The following is an 18,494-nucleotide window of genomic DNA, read 5'->3' as shown; positions in this document are numbered from 1 at the left end:
CTCCACACTGAGCATGGGGCCTGCTTAAGATTCTCTCCCTATCCTTCTGCCCCCTGTCGTCTCTAAAGACAGACTGTGTGGCTTGACATGTGGAGACCCAGCAGCCAGAACCATTCCCCATCTCCTGGGAAAAACAAAGGTTTGAAGGTTGATTGCAGATAACCAGCTCTCAGACCTAGCTGCGAACCAGCAGAGAAATATAAGCCGCGTAGCTGGCAAGCACGCCAGGGGAAATGCCAGTATCTGGATTTACCCTTGACCCTGAAAAGCCTCCATCCAGGCTTATCACCTTACAGGTGGACAAGCTATGGCAGCCGAGGTGGGAACACAATGGCATTTCATGGTCATTGCTTTGGGTGTCTGTATTTTTTAACTTACAGATTGAGTTACGGACCCCAGTTGATTTCTTTCTCACAGCACTCAGGTGCTCGGATGGCTGCATCATCCTTTCTGGGGTGCCCCCTACAGCCTACTTGGCCACGCCCCAGATCACGGCTGCCCAGATGGCAGCCAACTCCCCACCACCATAAATGGCGCCAGCGAGGTCTTCTGCTCTCCCCTCTTTGTCACCAGGGCTGTCTCTCTGGATTTGGAGTTGAGGGCAGCTGGCCACATGCTCACTTCCTCTGAATCGAGCACTGCCGCGCTGCTCTTTAGCTGGGCTGACCCAGCCCCTTCCCCCAGCAGTGCTGTGCGCACAACACGCGTTGCCCATGTGCTGTTTTCTGTCTTGCTCGTTGTCCATGTAGTCTGTCCTTAGTCGTGATAGGCATTACAGTGAGCATGATGTGGTTTCAGTGAAAACATGAGTTCATCAGAGGAGAGAGCTGAAAGAATGCCTTTTTAGGTAAATGAGTAAGAAACATCAGAGGCTCGGGAACATAGTCACAAGGAATGGTTTGACCAAAGGAACGCATAGGGGCTCGATAAGGCTAGGGACCCAAAAGGCTCCCTGCAGCCCAGCTCCATCTGAGCAGCTCACTAGGACACCGCCCACCCCCAGAGGATCCTGGGCCAGCCTCCCTCTAGAGCAGGCATGCCTTAGGTGTCTATGCATGCGTGCATTAGGTGTCTGTTGGCGCCTTGCCTCCCCGCCGCAGGACCCCTCCATGGAAAAGAGGGTCCTACCCCATCGTGATTTGTGTGCTGTGGTTTTCCAATTTTTGGGTCCTCCAGAGTCACCGAAAAAGCTTGTAAAATGCAGGCACTTAGGCCTCAAAAGACCTATTGTGTTGGGTGAGATCTTTGTAGGTGAGACTTTGGCAATCTACATTTTCAACGCGATTCTGACGTTAACTAATTCTGGAGAAACACCCCTCTGCTGGTTCTTGGCACTGCCAGAAGAAGAAGATATTGAAAATTCTGAAGCCCTGATGCACTTTGGGCCCTCACCAATCAGAATGCGAACGTGCAGCAAGCCAACAGTAGGGCTGTGTCCCGACTGAGCATGTGTCCACCCCAGCCAGATGACTTACCTGCACATTCTCACCTCCACCCCCATGGACATTTGGGAGGACCAGCTTAGCCTGAAGATCAGGGCACCCAGCCCCACTGGGCAGTCTCCTTTCCTGAGATGTGGAGAGCAGACTTTTCCCGGAGGACCAAAGCCAAGTGCAGCCAGCAAGTTTCCTAGCCTTCCTCGTTGTCCAACGTGGTGCACTTCCTGACTCTCGCTCTTGAACTTACCACCTCCTTCCACATTTGCATTTGTTCTTTGTTTCCCATCCCCCTCGGCCCCCTTCCTAGCCCTGTGTCCTTCTTCCCTGATCCCCCTGCCTGAGGACTGCTTGGTGCAGCCCACCCTGGACTTTGACTGGGACCACATTCACTATCTAAACCCCAGGAGAGATGGGCTCAGGGAACGAGGCTGTGGCCATTCCATGCGGAGAGCTCAAATAGGTATTTGTCATCTGCTTAAGTGTAAACAAAGCATAAGAGTTCACCCTGAGGTGGGCTCAAACTGCTACGGGCACAGGACCTCTCCCCAGGTTTGTGGATGGTGCCTGTGTGGACACCTCTGTCCCCAGCAGGGATTTATTCAACTAAAGGATGCTATCTCCAGTAAGAGTCTCAAAGGAATGCCACCCAAACCTGTCAGGAGGGAGAAGGAGAGCCTCAGTGGGCTATGGGGTGACCTCCTGTAACAGTATTAGCAGTGTGGGCAGGACATGAGCTGGGGTTCAACAATCCAGTGACCTACACACACACACACACGCGCGCGCGCGCACACGGACATGCATACACATCTCAGAGAGGCCTAGCATCTTAGCTATGCATGCCTCCGCTTCGTTTTCCATATCCGCCGTCTTGTGGTCATTGTGTCATGACCACAGAGGGAAAAGAATCTTCTTAATCACAGGGGATTTGTTTCAAGACCCAAAATGTCAGTGCCAGTGAAAGCTCTAGCAGCAATTCAACCCCTCACCCCATCCCCAGCCAGATGCTCAGAAAGAAGGTGATGAACCCAACTTGGCATAAAAGGAAGTTTCACATAATCCGGCCATTAGAAAGCCCTGTGGGCAGAGGAAGGCTCCAGAGCTCCAAAATGGAAAACAGCCATTTGGCTCCCTGGATTATTTCCCTCTTCGCCTTTCTTTCTTTGAAGGGCAGGTTTTGAAGAGCTGAAGCTTTCTGCCTTGGGAGAACCATCGCCACAGGCCTTGTTGCTTTAACAACATTGGTAACCAAAGAAAAAACTTGAGAGAAATAACTTTTTCACTTACTCCCATGCTGGGAAAAAAGACTTATTTTTGGCAGTCAACCCCCAACTCCCCTTTTTGTGACCTTTATTCATTCATTCAGCCAGTTTTCATTGAGCACCAGCTATACACAAAAGATTGTGCCAGGTGCTGGAGATTCACGCCAAATCTAACAGACACTGCCCAACTTCATGGGGCTTACCTGCTAAGATGGAAACAAGCAAAACAGACAGGCAAATGCACAAGTAAAATATTAGGGGTTTGGGATCCGTGCCTCGAAGGGATCTAAGCAGGGGCTGAGAATCTATATGGTGGGGGCAGGAACATGGGAGGGCCTGAGGCGGTCATGGAATGCAGGGATGTGGAAGGGCTTGCGGGGTCCATCATCCCATGATGAGCGGGGTGGGGTGCATGACGGGGAAGACGCTGTCCCAGGAAGGGGAGTAACATGTGCAGAGGCCCTAAGGAAGGGGGGAATTTGGCATGCTTGCGGAAACAAAAAGAGGAAGCATAGAGCCTTCCTGCTGGGGCAGGTGCGAGCTGAGCCTGACCAAGGAGTGGTGGGGAGACACACAGGCCAGCTCGTGCAGCCTCGGAGACCGGGCGGGAGGCAGGATTGGAGCACAACAAACAGGTGTACGGAGAGAGGTGTGGAATTGAATGTGTGTGTTGCTGCTGTGTGGAAAGTGTGCTGGAGGGGACGGGAAGGGAGCTAGAAACCACTTGGGGGCTACAGAAGTCCAGCGGAGAGAGATGGCAGAGAGCGAAAGCACACCTAGAGACAGAACGGATGGAATTTACCATCATCCCACGTGGGCCGTATGCATGGAGGAGAAGTCAGGGATCCCCGACTCCGCTTGAATGTTGGGGTACGTGGTGTCATTTATAGAGCCCGTGAAGACTGAGGAAGGAGTTTTCAAGCAGTCTGTGTGAGGGCGGTTGACCAGAACTCCATTTTGGACATGTTACGTTAAAACGTCTGTAGGACATCGGAACAGAGCCCCATTAATCCCACCCATGGAGGGCAACGAGCAGAACACCATGTCACCGGTCCCAGTGAGGACTCCGGGCACTTCTGCCCACGGCATCTTAGTCCTGGCGTTACCCAGGAAAACACAGCATGGTCAGACACTGAATGGAACCCTCGGCTCACGGAGGGAAGAGACAGAGCAAGGTCACCCTCAGCAGTGGGGGCCGGTTAGGGAGGCCAGCAGCTGACACAGGGCAACTCCTGGGTGGGGCGACCCCTTATACTGAAGGGAAGGACACTCCAGCCCCTTCTCATGGAGCTGAAAGATTGAAAGCTGAGGGTCATTGACATCCACACATGAGCAGAACAGAAGAACGCTCGTGGAGCATGAATCAGGGACAGGAGACCGGCCCTTCCCCCAGGAGGGGGTAAGCCCTGCCCAGGCGGCATGGGCTCTTGGCCCCATGTCAAGGCAGCAGTCCAGGCCCAAGGCTCATTCTTCTTCGGCCCAATGGGGCTCCTCAGACTGCAGGCCTGAGACTGCCTTTTCCAACAGAGAAGTCAGGCGGACAGTGGGAGGACGGGAGAGACACCCACACTTGGGAGTTACTGGCCTACTGACAGGACTGAAACCCACGTAAGAGCAGCGGTGAGGAGAGGGGAGAGATAGAAAACAAGTGGCCCCAACCTGAAGGGCACAGAGAGGTCAGATGGGAAGGGAGGACGTGGGAGACGGGAGAGGCCCGCGGAGGCTGGAGCACCCCGGGAAACTGGAAAAGCAGGGCTGTGACTCTGGATGGAGGGCTCCGAAGGGCATTTTGCATACAAGGTCCTTCCTCAGAGAACTTGAAAAAAAGGATTTGAGTAGAAAGAGCTTCCTCTGCTAGCCCCTTAGTAGTTACTGCGGGACTGGCTGGCTAACTCGCTGAATGATCGAATGAATGCATGAGCGATTATGTTTAAGAAGCTGAATTTCCTTCCAGCCTTCTCTCTGGGCATCCGTGTATAGATCTTACCACAAGGAAATCTTCGTTAACGCTTCCTTTTAAGCATAACCTTTAATGATTATGAAGCACGTGTTCCTAAGGGCTATTCTACACTTAAAAAAAAAAAGATTTTATTTATTAGAGAGAGAGAGAGAGAGAGAATGCACAGCTGGGGTGGGGAGGGGCAGAGAGAGAGGGAGAAGCAAGCTCCCTGCTGAACAAGGAGTCCAGTTTGGGACTCGATCCCAGGACCCTGAGTTCATGACCTGAGCCGAAGACAGACGCTTAACTGACTGAGCCACCTGAGTGTCCCCAAGGCTATTCTACATTTTACTGAACTATCCCTTTGTTGTGTCCAGGTTTTCGCAATCATAAATAATGACAAGACAAGCAATCTTTTTTTTTTTTTTAAAGATTTTATTTATTTATTTGACAGACAGAGATCACAAGTAGGCAGAGAGGCGGGCAAAGAGAGAGAGGAAGGGAAGCAGGCTCCCTGCTGAGCAGAGAGCCTGATGCGGAGCTCGATCCCAGGACCCTGAGACCATGACCTGAGCCTAAGGCAGAGGCTTAACCCACTGAGCCACCCAGGCCCCCCCAAGACAAGCAATCTTAACACACCGTTCACTATGGACAATTTCAAATGCACAAAAGTAGAGGAGTATAACGATCCTCACATACTCAAATATAGCAAATTCCTTATTATCTATATATCTAGTCAGGGTATAAATTCCTCCAGCTGTCTCACATGATTTTAACACTTCAGTTAAACCAGGATCCAAGAGGGGTGCCTGGGTGGCTCAGTGGGTTAAAGCTTCTGCCTTTGGCTCAGGTTATGATCCCAGGGTCCTGGCATCAAGCCCCTGCTTCCCTCCTCTCTCTGCCTGCAGGAGGGAGCCTGCTTCCCTCCTCTCTCTGCCTGCCTCTCTGCCTACTTGTGATCTCTCACTCTGTGTCAAATAAATAAATAAAATATTAAACCAAGATCCAAGCAAGTGTCACACTTACAACTGTGAGTCTGACATGTCTCTTACACCATTTTATTTTTTTTTAAGTTTGTGGGTTTTTTTTTTTTTTTTAAGATTTTATTTATTTGTTTGACAGAGAGAAACACGGCGAGAGAGGGAACACAGGTAGGGGGAGTAGGAGAGGAAGAAGCAGGCTCCCCACTGAGCAGAGATCCCGATTTGGGTTTCAATCCCAGGACCCTGAGATCATGACCTGAGCCGAAGGCAAACACTTAACCAACTGAGTCACCCATGTGCCCCTAGTTTGTGTTTTTTTTGTTTTGTTTTGTTTTTATTTCTATTAGGGGAGAAGGGGCAGAGGGAGAGAGAGACTCTTAAGCAGGTTCCATGCCCAACACAGACCCAGACTCAGGGATTGATCCCACAACCCTGAAATCACAACCTGAGCCAAAATTGACTCAGAGGCTTAACGGACCAAGCCATCCAAGTGCCAGTCTCTTATGCCTTTTTTATAAAAATCTATACAGTATCCTCCTCCTCATCCTTCCTCCCACCACCCCACCTCAATCCTTTGCGTTTTATTTATTGAAGAATATGGTTTGTTTCCCACAGCCATGATTTTGCCAACCGCATCCCTGAGGGGTCATTGAGTGCGATCTTCTGATCTCTTTCTTTTTCTTCCAGTTTCACTGACATGTAAATGACATCCAGCACTGTGTTAAGTTTAAAGTGTGCAGCATAATGACACGAACTTCCACTTATTGTGAAATGATGACTAGGCCAAGTTTAGTTCACGTCCATCCTCTCCCACAGACGTACCAAAAGAAAAAGAAGGGAAACAGTTTTCCCCAGAACTCTGAGGAGTTCTAGCTTCCCTAGATACCCACCCATCAGTGTTAGCCACAGTCCCCATGCTGCACACCATGTCCCCAGTACTTACTTATCGTATAACTGCAAGTTTAGACCTTTCTGGTCTCTGAATTTCTTATAAACTGGTAGCTAACTCCAGAGCCTTGATCAGATCCAAGGGAGATTTTTGTTTTGTTTGGGTCAGATGGCGGTAGACACCACTGCCAGGAAGCCCTCCTTGTGATGCCGTCGGGGAGACTACTGTTGTCCCCATATGGACATCTCTCCAGCCTATTCCTCCAGAGGGACTGGGAGCAATTACCTGAGTTCTTGCCCTTTCAGAAAATGGGCCACCTCCCCACCGGACCCCAGTTTGGTTGGACACCAACTCTCTGCTCACATCTTTTTTCCCTGAGTACGTGAAATATGTCTCCATGTCTTCTGTCACGGCTGATCCTGCTGTTGTCATCATCAGGATCTCGGTCTTTTTGCCTGGATGCCCAAAGGATTTTTTTTTTTTCTCTTTCTTTGAAATCTAATCATCTTATTAGGATCCGCTCCAGTTCTGGCTTTCCTTGGGCCAGTTTTCTCAAGGACAGGCCACAGCTTTTCAACAGGAAGTCTCAGTTGCTGGAGCGCGTGATCCTGGCCCATAGGATCTCTTGAGACTTTCCAGGACCAAGTCCGGTATTGAGGAGATTATAATGGGAGGAAGATCCAAATGGAGCCCAGGGAAGAAATTTGGTGCAAGTGCAGGAGACAGCCCAGGGGAAAGCAGGAGAGGAGCACAAAGGGGGATGATGCGGGGAAATCCTGAGCCAGACTAAAAACAACCACTTTGGGAAGCTGGACCGGCCATCGAGGAAAACCTGTTTCCCCTAAATGGGAGGAACAGAAAGGGACTTCTGTCAAATCTCGTACAAACTATTATAAGAAAAAAAAAAAAAAGAATAAAAAGTCTCTACAGACAATGAGGAAATGCCAGAAAATGACCATGAAACAGATGAAAACCTATTACTTAATATTTCCAAACAAGCAGAAAGAAATTTGGAAAAGATAAAAACTATGAAAGGACAGCATAAATAAAAATTAGAAAGCCTCAGCGATGAGGTGATTGGAGAAATGGAAAATCTGAAACGAGATGACAGAATGCAGGAAAGGATTAGAACTAAAAGGGAAAAAAAGCAGATTGTCCGTGTGAAACACGAAGCTCAGCTCCCGGGAGACAGTAAGCGCTCACTGAACAGCAGATTAAAACAGAATCATCTGCCAGAATTTCAGTTCGGCGGCCTCTCCTCAGGTTCCGCCCTCTTTACAGCTCTGAAGTTACCCTGCACTTAGCTAAATCGCAGAGCCTGGGACAGATGTGAGGGTAACAACTGGACTTCAGTCAGAACGCAGATGGGGCACCAGGACTGCGCATCAGGCCATGGAGTAGATGTCCCCATGGATAAGAGTCTGTGGGGAGCCTGTCTAGAGATGAAAATCTTGGGCAACAAGGTCCAGTCAGGGAGACAGAGCCCAAGGTCCTGGGGCACCTGTGCATTTCTCTGTTGAGCAAGTGACACTCCCCCCAAAACCCCCCTTCCCACCCACCCCCACCCCCCAGAGATCCAGGCCCAGTCCCTTCCACTGGAAGCCCAGATGGGAGAGACAATGGTGCGGCTCCCACTGAGGCCCGACTGAAAGCTACTTGTGTTCAACCTCTTTGGCTCTCGGCTCACCACGTCATGGCCTCATGGTCTGCCCACTCTCAGACTCTGCAGGTGAGCAATGCTGGGGCTGGACAATGGGCAGAAACAGAAATTCCATGCTCCATGGCATTTGGGTACGGTGTCATTCCAGACACATTCCTGGAAACCGGTCATCTGAGAACAGAACAGATGGGGAGAGCACAACCAGGCTGAGGTTACTGAGAAGCTGAAAAGGCTCCTTCCCCAGGGATAAGCAGCATTTGGACGGTCTGGGTCCTTTCATGACTAACAGAAACCATACAACAGTCTATATAGCATCCCGGCGCTGAGGACGCCGAAGTCCCTGCCAACCCACCCACAGCAAGGCTGCTGTTCTCATCAGAAGCAAAGCACCTTTCTTCCTCATGATAGATACAGCAGGAAAGGATGCTCCTATGCCAGCAAGAAGAGGTTTCCAGCTTCCTTTCCCGAGATGCTGTGGTCAAGTCAGTGAACCAACAGGCTTCTCTCTTTGGTAGAAAGGGCCTGTGCTCTGTGCATTAAGCCTGGGCTTGGGGGAAAAAAAAAAAAAGCTTAAGGATTCATAACAAGCAGATGTGGCCTGAGGGTTTAAAAAAATTTTTTTTTCTAATTAGAAAATTTATTGTGGAAAAGCTCCGTTGCAGAAAAACAGAAGAGTACAAAAATGTGTAAATAAAGAAAAATTGCCTGGAATCCTACCACACAGAGAGGAACCTATTAAATTTTTTAAATATATAATCTCTTTCTATATATAGCTTTCCCACAGGGCTGCCACGTGTATGAGCAAGGACTATTTCCTTTTCCACCATTCAAGAAGTGTCCGAAAGTCAAAGAAAGACTTCCTTGGGTACATAGGAAATGAGCACGGGAGGGCTACTGGGTAGGAACTAGGAGAGACTTCGTTTACCCTTTCTCTGGAAACTGTGATGGACCATCATCTCTCCTTCTTCTTCTTCTTCTTTTTTTTTTTTTTCATCTCTCCTTCTTATAGCTCCCCTGAATTGGGTTCTAATTCAAAAGGCGTTCCTCCTGGAGTGCCTGGGTGGCTCACTTGGTTCAGGTCCAACTCTTAATTTCAGCTCCAGTCACGACCTCAGGGTCTTAGGAGCGAGCCCCGCATCGGGCTCTGCCCTGGGCTTGGAGTCTTTTGGGGATTCTCTCTCTTCCTCCCGCTCTGCGCCTCCCCCAGCTGTGCTCTAAAAAAATAAATAAAATCTTTAAAAAAGTAAAATAAAAGGGTGTTCTTCCTGGATGTCAGCTGCTTAGGGCAGAGCTGTGGGGGACAGTCTGGTTTGACTCAAAGAAATTGTGGGCTCATGGGGCAGCCTACCCTATAAATTAGGGAATGGGGCCTCCGGGGGCGCATGGCTGGATGACAGGCCAGCTCCTGCAGGCAGAGCTCCAGGAGAGAGCACAGTGTGTGCCAGAGGCTCCATGGCTTGCGGAGTGGTGGGTGGACGGCGGCTCAGTGCCCTCAGCCCCCTCCCAGCTCTTGCGGCTTGGGGCAGTCGCAAGGGCCAAGCAAGCGAGTAGAAACCAAAGTCATCCTGCCGTGTGAAGAAAGGTAACTCAGTTTCGGTTTGGGTTAGAATCAGAACTCACCTATTTGTATCTGGAAATGATTTCTTTTCCTAGACATCAGCGAATGCTCCAGCCAGCCTTGTGAGAATGGGGGGACCTGTGTAGAAGGAGTCAACCAGTACAAATGCATGTGTCCTCCAGGGAGGACTGGGAGCCGCTGTCAGCACCTGGCCCAGACAGGTACGTGGCTGCCGTGGGGCTGGGTGAGGACGTTCCGCTACCGAGTGAGGAGCTCCCTGGTCGTGGGTCACCAAATGCAGATGTGACAGGAGCTCAGTTCCGCACCTGGAGAGAAGGCTTTTTGACCCTTGATCCCTCCAGTTCCCCGAGGTGATTATCTGGGATGGAAATTGGACCTTTTGTGTAACCAGCGTTTTGATGCTTTTTATGGAAGAAAATGCAGGTAGAGGGACTGACCCCTCCCAGTGTGGAAGCTTCCCAGACTGGTAAATCGGCCCGAGAGGCTTCCTTGTTCCACCTTCACTTGGTCCGCAGCTTCTCTGCAGATCAGCAGAATGGCTCTTCCTTTCCAATGCTCGCATCACACTCTGCCAAGTCAGTAGTTACTGATACAAGCCCAAATACCTGCAGAACTGTGCAACTAGACATTTGACTGGTGGTGAGCTTATTTTAAAAAAAAGTTTTTTATTTTTTTTTATTTTTGTTATTTATTTGAGAGAGAGAGAGAGAGAGAGAGAGCATGAGCGGGCAGAGGGAGATGCAGGGCTCGACCTTACCAACCTGAGATCAGGGCCTGGGCCAAGGGCGGATGGTTAACCGACTGAGCCACGCAGGCGCCCCTGGTGGTCAGTTTATTATCTACATCTCAAGTCCCAATACAGCCCTAGCCAGAAGGTCTAGAGGGCACAAAGTGGCTGTTTCGCAGAGGGCTAGACAGTCTGATAAGTAATCTGTGAAGGTTCCCACACTATGCTGTAACTAGTGCTTCCTATATAAAAAAGTCAGATCCTAAAGACGTCCTCTTTCCTTGCCAGAAAACCCTGGAGTGTGCTGTCTGGTTGTCTGGATTTCTCTGTGTAATCTCCGTGTGGGAAGAGGGATCGGCGGTTAACAGCAGGATGCAGAGAATAGGGGCTCTGTCAGTACTTGCCGTTCTTGCGCCAGCCCCAACCCAAGGCCAGTTTGCACCGCTGCCCCCAGAGATCTGCTGCTGAACTGTCTTGGATCCGTTCAGCTGAGTCAGCCTTGCTGGGAGCTCTCTCAGAATGCAGCTCCCCGCCGCCCCCCACTCCCCTGGTGAGGGGGGCTGCTCTCTGTGGCCTCTCTGTGGCCTTCTTGACAGCTCCACTGTCTTGCCTTCTACCTATAAGCAGAAAGGAACAAGACATGGGCCCTCCTTCAACCCGAATGAGCTGGTACTGGACCCTGAACGTTCCAAACCCTCCGTGTCAGGGTTTCTGCTGTCAGGACCTAGGCATCTGCTCCTCGGGTCCAGGGGGTGCTTTACATATCAAGTATCCCCACAACAAAAACCTCCCCAGGGGCACAGGGAGTGAGCAGGTGCAGCTGAGGCCAGATGATGTCTTCATGGTCTCCATGATCAACCCGGCCAAGTCCTGGCTTCTTGCTCACCTGGTCCCCCAGCCTGGAGCTTTCCTTTCCATCAGCTCTGCCCGGGTCTGCCCAGTTCGAAGGGGGAGCCTCTCTCAGAATCCTTTTCTTTTAAATCCATTCACCCCTGCCATTGTAGTGGAATATACATAACATAAAATTTACCATTCTAACCATTTTAAGGGTACAAGCCAGAGGCATTAAGTACATTTACACTGTTGTGCAACCGTCCGGCCGCCTCCACTTTTTCATCTTGCAAAACTGAAACTCTGCCCTTGAAACAGTAATTCCCCATTTCCTCCTTCCCCAGCCTCCCTGCCCACCACCCCCACAACGATTCTGCTTTCCCGCTCTATGAATTTAGCTACTCTGAGAACCTCGCCTAGGTGGAATCACACAGTGTCTCCTTGGGTGTCCTCTTCTGCATCATTACTTTCGCCACCAATTCCTTTACCGTCTCCCCTAAACGTATGAGAGCTCCAAATACTTTGAAAACTTTGAAATTTCTTTTTTGTATTAGAAAATTAATGTTCCTACGGTACCTGGGTGGCTCAGTGGGTTGCGCGTCTGACTTTAGCTCAGGTCATGATCTCGGGGTCCTGGGTTCGAGCCCCACATCCAGCTCAGCGTTCAGAGGGGAGTCTGCTTGTCCCTCCACCCCTGTCCCCACTGGTGTGCACACGCTCGCTCTCTCTCTCTCTCAACTAAATATATAAAATCTTTTTTTAAAAAATCGATGTTCCCGGTTTAAAGACAAAAAGCTTGGATACTTTAGAAAAGTATAAAAATTACAATAGGGGCGCCTGGGTGGCTCACTCAGTCAAGCGTCTGACTTTGACTCAGGTCATGATCTCAGGGGCCTGCGATCCAACACTGCAAGGGACGACCTGCTCAGAGGGGAGTCGGCTTCTCACTCTCCCACGTCCCGCACCTCGTGTAGGGCTCTTTCTCTCAAATAAATATATATATTTTTAAAGTTACAATAACAAAAAATAGCCCTTCCCGTCCCCGCCCCAACCCCCAGTATATTACAGTCCATAGTTTCAAGCTCCAGGGATCACTGTTAAGCCTTTTGAAGGGAAAACGTGGACTGAACACGCCCGCCGCCCTGCTGGGGGCCGTCGCGCGGTCTGCGGGGTCCTGTGAGGTGCTCTGGGGCTGCGCTCCCCCTGCTCCAGCCCCTCTGGACGGCCCTGAGCGACCCCGGGTTTCTGGTGATTTACTTGTCTTTCCTTCCCTACTCCAGAGTAAGCTCTGAGAAGGGGCCCGCGCCCCCGTCTTGTTCTCCACCTGGCCCCTGCTCGAGGTCCGGCCCGCGCGGCAGGGCGCCAGGGCCGGGCACTGAGGGTGTCTTCTCCCCGCAGCCGCCCCCGACGCCACCGTAGCCGGCGACTCCGCCTTCAGCCGCGCGCCGCGCTGTGCGCAGGTGGAGCGGACGCAGCACTGCAGCTGCGAGGCCGGGTTCCACCTGAGCGGTGCCGCGGCCGGCGACAGCGTCTGCCAGGGTAGGCCCCGGGCTCTATCCGGGGGTGGGTGGGGGGGGGACAGAGAGGGGTGGGGCAGGGGAGGACCAGGAGAGGACAGGGCTCCCACTCGCCTCCCTCCTGCTACCGGCGCCCCAGCGAGCGGGCGGGGGTGGCGGGCAGAGTCTCAGAAAGCCCGGCCCACGTTGCATTCTAGGTAAGCGTCACCCTCACGGTTATTGAGACATGGACATCAGAGGCGATCCTAAGAAATCGAGATCGTGGAGAAAGCAGTCGGGGGTGCTCAGGCTGGCCCCCATCTCAGAACCCAGCCACAGTGCAGTGCCAACCACGCACACCCACCTAGAAGAGCCTGGAGCTCCCCCCCCCCTTCCATCCCGGCTGCAGTGGCACAGAGACGGGTGGCAGAGAGGAGCTTGAGTCTTAGGGCTGGCTAGGCAGGCCCCCTGCGCTGTGCAGGGCTCCAGGAGTCCATTCCCTGGCCCCCCTCCTCCACTTAGGTTTAGGGACCCAGCCAACTTCAGCTAACCTCTCCTGGTTATCAAAGTGCCTTCTGAGAACAATAGCTCAAACCAAGTAGACCCAGACAGGAGAATTGCCCAACTGGTGGAACTGCTTCATTTTACAGCAGCAGACATGAGACCCTCTTCCTCTAACCCCAGAGATGAGGCCAGTTCAGGTGGGGCTGGGTGCAGGCTGGTAGTCTGGGCTGCCCGCCTGATGTGCCAGCCTCTACAGGGCCCCCTGTTAGTCTTCAGCCTCAGACAGAAGAGGCTGAAGACTAAGATCGATCATGTACCTCTCAGCCCTCCCCACAGCTTTCTGGGCCCTTGGCTGTGGAGGAGGGGGAGCATGCTTGTTCTTCTTCTGGACGTTCTGCTGGAATAGGGTTTGCCTAGCCCCCCCACCCAGGCCCAGCCACTTAGCCACAGTGGCCATCGCCTCCAGGAACTGTGGCACAGCCAACCTGGGTCATGGTTGGCAGATGTCCACCACACGGCTCCCGGTTATACTGGGCACTTCTGTCCCCAGATGTGAATGAATGCGAGCTCTACAGGCAGGAGGGACGCCCCCGGCTCTGCATGCACACCTGCGTGAATACCCCGGGCTCCTACCGCTGTGCCTGCCCCAGCGGGTACCGGACACTGGCTGATGGGAAGAGCTGTGAGGGTAAGTGACGCTGCTGCGGAGGCAGGAGGCTGCAGGGCTCGAGAGAGAGCCTGGCTGGTCCCAGACAGCAGGGAGAAGGAGCAGAAGAGGAGGCAGAGGGCTCCTCCGTGGGCCCAGGTAGAATGTGAGAGAAGAGGTGGCTTCCTGGTGACGTCCTGGTGGGATTCTGCTGCGAAGGTCAGAGGAATGGGTAACCTGGGACCGGAGAGGACACCTCCATCCGTCCACACAGCCCTCCCTCTATCCCTCCGTCCATCCATTCATCTTCCCAACCATCCATCCCCCCTTCCATCCCTCCATCCATCTGTCCCTCTATCCAGCCACCCATCCCTCCCTCCCTCCACCCCATAAGTATTCAAGAAGGCCCAGGTAGAACTCTGCAGATTGGGAAGAAACAGCCTCCAGCTGGGGCGAAGGTGGCAGCAGACTTCATTCAAGGGAGAGTGAGGATATCTGCATTTGGGGTAGGGTGAGGCTGAGGAGAAAGGCTTTCCAGAAGACTTGACTCTTAAAGGGCCTGAAAATAGACATTGAGGGAAGACCCCAGGGCCCTGAGGCTGAGGAGGAGGCAGCTCGGAGAGAAGCTTCGTGACCTGGGACTAGTCACTCTCCTGTGCTTCTCTGTCACCTGTCTACTCTGTGGAAGCACAGGATCCCGGGGAGGGGAGCTCCCCAGCATGGTTTTGCAGCCCTTCCACAAGGTCTGGATTTCAGATAGTGAACGATGATAGGGTTTCCTGTTTGAAAAATAAGTACTGGGTATTGAGAAAGCCCACCACACTCCAGCGCCTGTCTGGGTTTTTCATGTGGCCCTGTGACAGAAAGGGACGCCAGGGGATCTTCACTCTTCCTGGCTGTCCCTTATTTCAGATGTCGATGAGTGTGTGAGCCCGCAGCTCGTGTGTCCCCGGGGGACCATGTGCATCAACACCGGTGGAGGCTTCCAGTGCGTCAGCCCGGAGTGCCCCGAAGGCAGTAGCAACGTGAGCTACGTGAAGACCTCTCCGTTGTGAGTAGAGCCGGGGCCGCTTACGGCTGGGTGCCGACATCCCTCACCCCAGCCTCCCGGAGGGCTGGGGCAGATTCAGAGGTTCTTAGGAGAAGATACAGTCAAATCCAAGGAAAGAGGAAGGCAGGGAGCTGGGAGTCTGGCTTCTCTGAGCTTCCATTTCCCTTTGGTGATTGCATTTAATGCATTGCTGCTCTGTGCAGTGGAGACCCAGTCTGCCCTGCTAGGAGCTCCTGTTCCAAGTGTTCCTCTGCTGTCGCGGAGGATGATGGGATTACAGCCACGCAGGTACAGCGCTGTGGGGGTGGGGCGACACAGGCTGCAAGAGCACTGTGGTGACTGGGAGGCAGGTACATATTACAGGTTCGGGAGAGGATCATCTCGGGCTCTCGTGCCCACTAACTGGTCAGTTCCAGTCACACCGCACGCCCCGTATACTTTGTATTATATTGATCGACTTTTCCACTGGTTTAGGTTTGATTTCTGGTAACCTCAGCACCTGAAGGTTTGTGGTGGCTGTTTTCAAAAGGTGGGAGACAGGCCTTTCAGGAAAAAGAGATCACAAGAACCTTAGCATTGTCTTTAGGACGAGTTAACTTTCCAAGCTCAGATACCTCAATTGCTTTTTGAGCTATGGCAGAGTAGAAGCATCAAGAAAGTCAGTGGCCGAAGTCACTCAGTGAAGGGACTCCATGTCATAGCCTCTGGGGACATCCATGATTATTGGCCAGATGGGATATTTGATCTACGTAACTGTGATTATATGAATCATGAAATATGCTAAATTGTATCTGTGTGTTGGATAAGGTAGAGAAATACCAGAAGCACTTCCACAAAATCCTGATTCCAAATGGTTAGTAAAGACAGGGTTTCCTCTTTAAGAATCAAGACTGGATGTTTGCAAAGTTCACCTTGCGCTGAGCACTGCACTCCAAGGTGTTGGCCGCTACCTGCTGGGGTCCTGCCATTATGGACAAAGGTCTTGGCACGGGCAGAAGGGGCACCTGCTTTATCTTCCCAGCTTTACTTATCTGTAAAAACTCCAGTAACAGCATGTATAAATACATGTATACATGTGTACGTATAGAAGTGGGTCAGGGGAGCACCTCTTGCCGGGCCACACCTGCCACCCCCTACCCTCTGAGCCTCTGTGCTGAGGGACTGTGGCTGGGAAAGGTCACCCTGGAGGCCTCTGCAGGAAGGCAGTGGGGCAGACAAGCCAGGTCAGAGCAGGCCCTCCCGCATCTCCCCAAGGCTGACTCCCTCCCTTTTGGCCTTTCCGTTCCAGCCAGTGTGAGCGAAACCCCTGCCCCATGGACAGCCGACCCTGCCGCCACTTGCCCAAGACCATCTCCTTCCATTACCTCTCTCTGCCCTCCAACCTGAAGACGCCCATCACGCTCTTCCGCATGGCCACGGCCTCGGCCCCTGGCCGACCTGGACCCAACAGCCTGCGCTTTGGGATCGTGGGCGGGAACAGCCGGGGCCACTTCGTGATGCAGCGCTCAGACCGGCAGACGGGGGAGCTGATCCTGGTCCAGACCCTGGAGGGGCCGCAGACGCTAGAGGTGGATGTTGACATGTCGGAATACCTGGACCGCTCCTTCCAAGCCAACCATGTGTCCAAGGTCACCATTTTTGTGTCTCCTTATGACTTCTAAGGCAGTTGGGGCAGGGAAGCAGGGGAGGGGGGTGTCACTGCGGTGCGGAGACCTGGGCTCCTTTTGCTTCCTCAGAGACCCGGCTGTGGGCCCTGACTGCGACAGCTGTCTCTCCTTTTCCTGCCTTGTCCTCACCCACCCGCCTCCCTGCCCGTGCCCCCTGACTTCTCGGGCAGTGCCGCACACTCTTCTGGGGAGCGGCAGAGAAGGGCAGCTACGGGACCCACGCTGCTGCTGTGATGGTTTTTTGTTTTTTATTTTTCTGCTTTAAGCTCTTCCCACAGATTATGCACTAACTTTCTCAAGTCTTCACAGAGAAGTGGGCAGTTTTTCAAAATGCTGGCTGAATGGCATTGGAAGTTTGAACCAGTGAGGGAGGGACTATGTGTTACGGTATGTGTCTGTGAGGCCTGTCAGTCCTCTGTATGGTTAGAGTCACGCCATGTTACGAAGCAGTTCTGGTGTGCTGAACCAGTCCTGCCCCGCTCGTGCGGCATGGGGAGTGGGTCTTCTGCCACCGCCCAGCACAACATTCTTGTCTGCATTCCTTCTGCGACACGCCGGGCAGCCTTTTCATCAGAAAGCCATGGCAGGGCCTGGAATGCCCACACTGATTCTTCTAGACCAAGGAAGCAACATTAAAGCCTAAGCTCTGCTGGAATTAATTCCCCTTTGAGAAATCGTATCTCAGAATGTGACCTGGTCTCGCAACTGAAGAAATAAAGTCTGTTGCTCCTCCATGCCCACCTAGCCTGTCCCAGCACACGAGTTAGCTCAGACCCTTCTAGGAAGGGATACCTGGCTCTCTTCTGATCTAGGCGGGACCCACTGAAATAAATGCACGAAAAAGAAACCACGGAGGCAACCTTGGGATTGACGCAACAATAGAAACTTGGCTGGGCCAAATGGGAGATTGGTAAAGCCACACGTGGCTGTGATGAGCTTAAGAAAAGGCTTGAATTTACATTGATTCTGGGGCCTCCTACTCCTGATGTAGGAGCCAAGGGGCAGTGCCTTCCAGCTGACTGAGGAAGGCAAGCCCTGGCTGGGACAGGGGGCAGGGGTGGGTGGATGGAGGAGACTGTTCACGTAAAAGCTTACGAGCCAGATAAACTGAGAGGAGATTTCAGTATCCAAATACATGCTAATCTAGGTGACGTTTCATCAGACATTTTATTTTAAAATTCCCTGTATTTGTCTTGGTATGAGATGGAGCCAGAGGAAGTGTGTCACCCGTTTAGTGATCGAGCCATATACCAAGACGTTTTCCAGGAAAAACCTATCCCCTATCCTTGTCTTATTTTTTTCAAAGAGTGAGACACAGTCAAGAGCTGCTTTTGACATGTTTCTTCTCCTGTAGCTCGGCTGCAGTCTCTCCCAACAACAGAATGAGGGTCTGCAAATCTGCCTTAATGGGTTGTTACAAGATTATCTTCAAACTGTTAGCCACAGCCTTGCATTTTCAAGCGGTGCTGTGACTCAGGTTAGAAGCCCGCGTGCCATCCGGTCCCCTGTGCAGAACGTCAGGGAGGGGAGTCCAAGGGCATGGCTGTGACCCTGAAAGTACAGTGTTACAGTGGTACATTCTTCCTGCCAGGAGCAGGACTGGTTCCAAAGGGCAAGCCTCTCACCTCCCAGCAGGCAAGGAGTGACTTGGGGAGCTACAGAGCACATGCCCCGCCTAGACTGGTGTCTGACGATAACTGGGATGCCAGGCAGGCCCAGCCTAAACCAGTGGTTTACATCGCCAAGACCTGCCTTCATCAAAGCTGCTTCCTGTTGAAATCCGACATCCAGCCCAGTCCCTGCAGCACCAAAATATCAATGCCT

The 18,494-nt window shown here is 52.2% G+C and overlaps 1 protein-coding gene across 1 annotated transcript in view; it reads left to right on the top strand.

Annotated features, from left to right (window-relative positions):
• The window catches only part of FBLN7 (fibulin 7), a 41,739-nt gene extending 23,687 nt beyond the window's left edge, over positions 1-18,052 (top strand). Inside the window, exons 6-10 of the mRNA XM_044262234.1 lie at positions 9,823-9,948; positions 12,705-12,845; positions 13,857-13,994; positions 14,865-15,003; positions 16,292-18,052. Coding sequence (XP_044118169.1) covers positions 9,823-9,948; positions 12,705-12,845; positions 13,857-13,994; positions 14,865-15,003; positions 16,292-16,664 — 917 coding nt within the window. The 3' untranslated portion in view covers positions 16,665-18,052. The remainder of the gene's footprint in view (positions 1-9,822; positions 9,949-12,704; positions 12,846-13,856; positions 13,995-14,864; positions 15,004-16,291) is intronic.
• Positions 18,053-18,494: the final 442 nt, after the last annotated feature.

Source organism: Neovison vison, chromosome 8, assembly GCF_020171115.1.
Source record: "Neovison vison isolate M4711 chromosome 8, ASM_NN_V1, whole genome shotgun sequence".
In the NCBI taxonomy this organism is placed as follows: domain Eukaryota; kingdom Metazoa; phylum Chordata; class Mammalia; order Carnivora; family Mustelidae; genus Neogale; species Neogale vison.
The sequence above is the reverse complement of the archived record's forward strand: the minus strand, read 5'-3'. Positions and strand labels throughout refer to the sequence as shown.